This window comes from Phycomyces blakesleeanus, assembly GCF_001638985.1.
Source record: "Phycomyces blakesleeanus NRRL 1555(-) unplaced genomic scaffold PHYBLscaffold_2, whole genome shotgun sequence".
Lineage (NCBI taxonomy): Eukaryota > Fungi > Mucoromycota > Mucoromycetes > Mucorales > Phycomycetaceae > Phycomyces > Phycomyces blakesleeanus.
Window position 1 is genome coordinate 2,141,511 of NW_017265135.1, and position 8,007 is coordinate 2,149,517.

General features: G+C 33.8%; 2 protein-coding genes across 2 annotated transcripts; one reads left to right on the forward strand and one right to left on the reverse strand.

The window, feature by feature from the left end:
* Nucleotides 1-1,636: 1,636 nt before the first annotated feature.
* PHYBLDRAFT_162810 (hypothetical protein) lies at nucleotides 1,637-2,567 on the reverse strand (the record flags this gene model as incomplete). Its single annotated transcript, XM_018434695.1, has 3 exons — nucleotides 1,637-1,765; nucleotides 1,936-2,038; nucleotides 2,494-2,567. The coding sequence occupies 3 exons, from the start codon at nucleotides 2,565-2,567 to the stop codon at nucleotides 1,637-1,639; spliced, it is 306 nt and encodes a 101-aa protein (XP_018297789.1).
* A 2,072-nt stretch (nucleotides 2,568-4,639) lies between these two features.
* On the forward strand, nucleotides 4,640-6,558 carry PHYBLDRAFT_162811 (hypothetical protein; the record flags this gene model as incomplete). The annotated part of the gene is made up of 9 exons (XM_018434696.1): nucleotides 4,640-4,686; nucleotides 4,790-4,851; nucleotides 4,991-5,054; nucleotides 5,141-5,292; nucleotides 5,373-5,457; nucleotides 5,516-5,577; nucleotides 5,648-5,665; nucleotides 5,777-5,858; nucleotides 5,958-6,558. 9 exons carry the CDS (start codon nucleotides 4,640-4,642, stop codon nucleotides 6,556-6,558), a joined length of 1,173 nt encoding a protein of 390 aa, XP_018297790.1.
* Nucleotides 6,559-8,007: the final 1,449 nt, after the last annotated feature.

Below are 8,007 nucleotides of genomic sequence, written 5' to 3' on the forward strand. Positions count from 1 at the left end.
CTCATCCTATATATTTTTTTTTCTCTTTTTCGTGTATCTGTGGAAAGTTTTCCTTTCGGGGAATTCGTGGTGTTACTAAGAAAACCAATACTTTTTCCGATTGGTTTGTGCCTTGAGAAAAAAAAAACCAAAGGTACTTGGAGAGATAATGGGAAAAAAGCGGGGTAATCTCTGTATATATAGATATCTATAAGCTAAAGGGTATTGCTAAAGACCATTGGTATGCCTGGGTAAGAGCGTGATTACTGAAGAGTACTATTGATATACGTGGTTAACATATGTATGAAGGTATAGGTTGATATTTATACATATGTAAATAAACTAGAAAATATTATATTTGTATATGTGTATGTGTGTATGTGTATTAAATAAGAATAGCTGAAATAAATGATGTAAGGACTAGTACAAAAGACGAGACGAAGTACACAGTAAGGATGATCATTACATTATCTAGCTTTCCTGTCCTACCTTTGTAGCTTAAATATCAAAAGCATCTGATGTTCTGGATTCAGTGTGAATATTTTGTGGAATGAGTTTCTCGTATGAAACAGTCAAATATAGAAAGATAAAAGGAGATCGGGGGAGGGTAATAAGGGTTGAGGGACATATGGCATTGGGTGTACTATATTGTAACCTAAAGTACATATGTGAATTGGTCTACAAATGTACAAGGCTGTTCTTTTTTTTTCAGAAAAACTATATAATGACTATGTGTTTCCACAATGAGGGATGCCTATATTTATTTAATTACTTATTTGTGAGGGTGTGAAAGTTAATTGATGCTTATTTTAATATAGCAAGAAAAGTACGAGGAAGAAACAGAAGAAGCAGAGGCAGAAACAGAAACAGAAGAAGCAGAAGCAAAAGCAGAAGCAGAAGCAGAAGCAGCAGAAAAGGGGGGGTTTGATATAATACAGCATGCATTCTACTATTATTATTATTATTATTATTATTATTATTTTGCTTTGGACATCTTCTGAATTGAGTTATTAACGTTTAATTTACCAAGAATCTGTCGTGTTTAACTTTCTTGACAACTAAACAAGGCTGCTCAATATGATAGAATACAAGTGTGTCAATATCCTTGATACTCGATTAGACTAGGAAATATCACTGGTCTTGAAAATAATAACATCAATAATAAGCATACTATTTACAACCAAGTACTGGGCTTTCAGAAATCCATTCAGTGATGGGTTACAATCTCTTTAGTTACAGATTCACAATGACCAACCCTCCTTCTTTTCTTGGAAGGTACCTGTGGGGGTCTCAAACTGCAACTGATAAGAGAAGGCGCAGAGATTGGATCCAAGATAGTGGGTGTCTTTTCTTTTTTCTTGGTACCATAAACACTGCAGCAATTCCCTTTTTTTTCGACCATTCCATCCTGCGTTTCATGTTAAGAAAAGCGGACTTACCGAGAAAGTCGCATTTTATTTCCAAAGTCTAAATTATTCATGTCCTCATTTACCTACCCAGTCAAGGGGTTCTTTAACATCTTAGTCTTGATAGTTCTGTCTACAGGTTAGACTCAACACTCTATTTTTTGTTTATTATCATAATATAGTATATAAATCTTGCAAGTTGACAAATACTTGATGTGAATACTTTGGAAACTATCATATTTCTGTAGAAGTCACTTTGTTACATCAGCTGCCCAATGACAAATGATGAGTTTCTTATCACTATATTCTGGGATAACTTTCTTGTGCATATCATTGAGAATACACAGGCGATCACCCTTTTCTACGCTTCTCAAAATATGCTATCAGGATTATTATTATTATTATTTAAAAAAAACTGTGTCAAACAAGCAAGTATTCTTAGCTAGCTTTGTAGTATTCAATGTCCTCAAACCCTTTCAAGATACTAGTTTAAGAAATATAACCTTATTTTAGTTTGTGTGTGTGTCATATAATCAACCAAGTAACCAACCTTGGGAGTTGTTTCATTCATGTGAACATCAGTTCCGGTTGACTCTTCAAGATGAGCAGCAACAAACTCATGGTTGGATTTACGAGATATAATGAGAAAAAATCTTAGCGTGAGAACCAACAATTTGGAAAGTGTATAAAAAAAGTTTATTCTACTACTATTAACATGGCCCTTTATGTTTGAAGTCAAATGGGTGGATCAAGAGCAGCCCTTTTTCCACTCACCCCTCCTTTCCTCTTTCAATACAAACAAACAAACAAACAAATACATGGATCAAAAAATAAGTTAAATTTGTTTTTGTAAAGATGTATCTAACAATTGAAATAAAGAGTTTTAGCCAAGAACCTTTGCTTTGCTTTGCTTTAATTTAATTTAATGTAATGTAATGCAATTTAATTTATTTCGTTCTATTTTATCTTGGCTTATCTTGGCTTGGCTTGGCTTGGCTTGGCTAGACTTGCTTTTGATTTTGATTTTGATTTTATTATTTATTTCTTTTGAAGCAAAGAGTGTTTTATCTAGAAAGTGAGGAAATACTCACATTCAAAGCTAAATTACATTACATTATATGCGTGGCTCAACAAAGAATATGGGTATAAACGTTTATAGAAAGGAAGAAGCTTTATACACATATATAATTTATATTTCATTTATATAATAGCATATATTCAAAATTAGATTACCCCCCCCCCCCCCCCCCCCGGGATAAAATATTTACAGCCATTTATTTATACAAATCTTTAAATAACTTTCAATATATTTTGTAAATGAATGCATTTGATTTGAAAAATATGAAAGGCGTATACAAACATCCATACAGATATTATTTTTGAAGAAAAAAATAGCCTAAACCAGGTAAAATATCAAATGGAATTATTAACCTACAAGGTTAATTATCTACTCGATCTAGAGTTTTGTGACGATTATTTAGGCACATAAACACACACATAAACGCACACACGCACACAAAAAAACCTTGTCCGTATTTGACCCTATTTGTACCTATCAATGGGCTTCTTCTTTTCCTTTTTGTTAGCTCCCCGGCTTCACCGACAATTGTTCCCAAATAATGATAGGAATTAAACAAGGCGGACTATGAATAATAATAATAATAATAATAATAATAATAATAGCAATAGCAATAGCAATAGCAATAGCAATAGCAATAGCAATAGCAATAGCAAAAGTACTAGCCATAGTAATAGTAATATCAGTGTTTGCAATATCAATATCAATAGTAGTATCAATATAAATAGCAGCACGAATAATGATAAGAGTAAGAATAATTATCATAATGGTAATTGTAACTATGATTGTAAGAATAAGGATGAAGAATATAATAGCAGCGACTTCTTTACACATCATTCCAAAGATGTAAAGAAGAGTAAGAACAGGCAAACAATGGATCTACAATAATTTTTGCACAAAGCCAAAAATCCAAATAAAAAAGAAAAGACTTATGCTGGTGTCACATCATTGTAGACAGAAAATGTTAATTTGAATTTAGGGATTCTGGTTTTTTGGTTTTTTGGTATTGTTTTTCATTTGGTCCCTTCAGATCTTGTTTCTCATAATGTGCCAAGAAAAAAATTAAAATAATTATAAGAAAGCAAAATAGGGTACTCAATAGCCACGCGATGAAGAATATAAAGAATAGATATAATTAAATGTTTACTGGTTTGTATTTTTATGCTTTTTGTATATTTTATTTTGGCAAGTGTGTCAAGGTAACTATGGGGGGGTGGTTTTCTTTTTTATTATTATTTATAATCAGCCCGGACCGCGGGTTTCGTTGCCTAGGTAACAAAAAGACCAGCTGTAGCTGAAAATAAAACACCGAAAGTATAAAAACGAGATCCCAAAAGTCGAGACAGCGGCAATAACGGCATCCCAATAATTCTGGTCTTTTTCTTTTTTTTTTTTTTTTTTTGCTTTACTCGAATGTCTGGGAGAAGGGAGATAAATAAGAAAGAAGGGGAGTTTATTGGTTAATTCCGAGAATGTAGTTACTATTGAGCAAAATACACAATACAAATAAAAAACAGAATTCACCCCAGATTGTGAGATCTGCAGTCAGAAATATTTTCTGTATGGATTCGAGAAATAAGAAGTGGGGTGACTCAGTTGATTAGATTGTTATTAGTCAAAAAATACATAAATCCAAGCCTGGGGAAACTTGAGCGTCATCGTCATTGAGTGGAACCCAAATGGCCGTACCCAAGAATTCGGGCCCCTTGCTTTGTGAATCTGGGACAGCCTATTATCAATTCCTTGTATTCTTCATTATTTATTTTATTATTTTAAAATCAAGAATATATTTATATTATGCTACTATATTATATTAGGGATAAAATAAAATAAAATAAAATAAAATATAAAAAAATATCCCAGAGTTCATCTATCCATTTTTACTTACCTGTTGGTATTAAATTTCTATTATTTTAATTTTTTATTTTATTTTATTTTATTTATTTTAATTTTTTATTTATTTTTATTTTGGTTTTGGTTTTTTTTTTGGTTTTATTCTTCCACTTCTTTAACTCAACCTACACTCTAGGAACCTAAAGACAACTTCTTTATTCGTATGCTATTCTCTGGGTAAAGAACAAATACATACATATATACAAGAATATATAAATAACATATAGATACTTATAAAAAGATAAATATTTACAACAATACAGATACACTACATTCTAGAATCATGACGATGACCACCAACACATTGCCATCGCCCACACTTCCTCCAACGTAAATTGAAAAGAGATAAAGAAACAGAGAGAATTATAACGATATAGTATAATACAAAAATTTAATAGTAATTTGTATTTACCTTTGTAAATCTCTTCTTTAGATATCATATTATTGTCCGTCAGGAACCCCAGAAGGCTCGTCTCTGTAGCTTCAAAGAGAAAGGTTCGCACACAATAGATATCTAATTCTTAACTTCCTAATAATATAATATAATATAAATAAACAAACAAATACACAAACAAACAAATAGATAAATAAATACACAACATATATGTATCTATAATCTAATCAAGTATTGCAGTTGACAGACGGCCAATAGACCCTCCACCTATCCTTCAGCTCGTGTTTAGCTCACCAACAGACGAGTACGTCTATAATATGCACACACACGCACATATATACCAAATGTCGCTGTTTTTTTCTTATTCATTCATTAATTCATTCATTCTAGTCCAACCTTGCTTTATAATCCTTATCTCTTTGTCTATGCAACCCTCACAGACCAAAAAACCGAAACAGATCTGGACTTTATGAATGGTAACAGAACAACAGCTGGGCAAATGGTCCAGTCTTTGCACAAATTAAAAGATGTTGATAACAAAGGTAAAGAAACCAAGAGATATATTACAAATAAGAAATTAAAAAAAAAAGTCAATTTTTTTATATTATAAATAATATTTCAGATGGCGGATTTTTTGTATTTGCGGATATTAGCGTCCGGTTGGAAGGACTCTATAAACTCAAATTCACACTTTTTGAAATGAAAGGGTAAATTATACAATACAATATAGTATAATTCTTTAAACTAAATCTACTTTGAATTAAGATCTTTTGTCCACCGTCTCAGCTCAGTAATGTCCAAGACTTTCCAGGTCTATTCTCCAAAAGGTACGTTAAGCTTTTCATTTTTTAAAGTATATATATAAAAATAATCTTAAAATACTCATCCACAGCGTAGCTTTTCCTGGCATGTCAGGTAAATCACTTTGGCATTTGATTACTTCTTTATTCTTCTTTGTATATATACATATACATATATGTATGTACGTAAGTATGTAAATCACTTGTCTTACATTTTTCTATCCAGAGTCTACCTTTTTGACGCGGTCATTTTCTGATCAGGGCGTTAGGGTACGGATACGAAAGGAAGCGCGTGGAGCAGATAGCAGGTATGTCCCTGATTTACAAACCCATATCTACGTACACCCAAGGAGATCTAGCAAAAGCAAAGAAAAAAGGTTCTCAAGAAGACTAATTGCGTTTTATAGTAAGCGGCGATATTCAACCATTGACGAGAAGCCTCAGGATCGGATGTCGTCGCTTCAAGATCCGGAAGTTCGGGAAACGTCGTTTGGAGGAGATTCAGCCCGCCCAGAAAGCGGCCCACCTGAAAAGAGACTGTTGACAATTCTAAGCCAATCAGGTTCTGCATTAGGCCCAGCTTCTTCTTCGTCTTCGTCTTCGTCTTCCTTGCACCCAGACTCATCATCTGTCGTTCTCCCACCACCAGAAAGCCTTCTGCCACGCGATTTTAGAGCAGATGGTCGGATGTCGATGCAAAATCTTCTTCTAGACCCTACACCCACAAAACCACCTCCGGGATCTCCAGCTATCCCTACTTACAGCACCGCTCGCGTCCTTCCTCCCCCGCAATCTCCCATGGATTCCTTTAACTATTACTCTCTCAGCCACGAAATGGCCAGCCACGAGTCGACAAGTCACACAATGAGTAACCTAGGAGGAGGAGACAGTACAGTGTGGACCCGACCCACTCCACCAACACTCCCTCCACTCCATTCAAAAGACTGGCCAGGAGGAGACGGCTTTCGGACCTCACCAGATCGTCCTTACACCATTCACTCACCTTAAATATATACACAATGCACGCAAATCACACAAATCACACACACTGCACATATTGCACACACTACATATTGCACTATACATTACACATTATACACTATACGCTATACGCTACATGCTATACGTTACACGCTATACGCTACACGCTACACATTACACGCTACACACGCAAGGCAATTGAACCTGTTTTTTTTATTTTTCTTTTTCTTTTACCGAATTTTGACTATTTTTTTTTATGATATTGAAACAATGAAAAACCGGATTTCTCGTTTTTTATCAACCCAATTCACTTACAGCTAGTTCAAACTACACTTGCACCTTACACTCCACTCTCACTCACAAAATTCACAAAATTCACAAAAGCATATATATCTATATATATAGAAGCAATCTACACACGCACACACACACACCCATTAAGAAAAAAAACAAAAACGACTATAAAAAAGATACTTTTTTTCTTTAAAAAAAACAAAAAAAAACAACAACAACAACAACCACAACAAAAATGACATCTGCAGGCGGCTGTGCATCCAATAAAATCTTACTATCATCCCCTCATCGTGTGACGTCTCTAACCCCAAACAAATAAAATATAAGCACTTTCCGGATTTAGACATTTTGTGTTCCCAAACCTTTCTAAATTGGTAACCACGCTCGAGATTGTCGACCCAATGGTACTTAAAATATACCAAATATTAAAATGCCACTAACAATGGCTTGAAAGAGCGAGTGAGCGAGAGAGAGAGAGAAAAAAGGAACGAAAAGAAAGAAAAGAAAAATAGATTAAAAAAGAAATTAATACTGATATTAACATTGACATTGACATTGACGTTGAGGTTGGGGTTGAGGTTGAGGTTGGTGTTGGTGTTGATACTAATACTGATACTAAAGCCACACAAGATAAAAGTAAGAGATACCAAAGCAACATAATGACACAAATTCTTGAAAATTACACACACACAAATCAAGTACAAGAAAAAAAATTAAACCTTGAAATCAATAGAAGATATCTGGTTACCTTTACATAGTAATAGTACTAATAATACTAGTCAATGCTTATAGCCGAATAGCAAAAATAAATAAAAAAAGGGGGGGGGGCTCTTTTAGCCTTGGTTATATTTCTGTCTCTTCTGTCTTCTATTCTTGGTAGTTTCTGCTTAAACTATCTCTTTTTGACTGCCTACCACTCTGTTTCGTTATAATCACTTTACAATTCCTCAAACACCTGCTTTTGGTAACAGTATAAACTCCGATTGTAAAACAAAAATATTTTTTTTTATAAATATACAATCAGCGCATTCACAAGGTTCCATAAAAAGAAACTGAGAGAAAATAAGGCAAAAAAAAATCTTTCCTTTCTCTCTCTCTTTCTCTCTTTTTTTTTTTTCCCTCCCCCCATTTAGTATCCTTCACTCCCCCCTTTCCTCCTCTTTTTCTCCACCGGCAATGTTC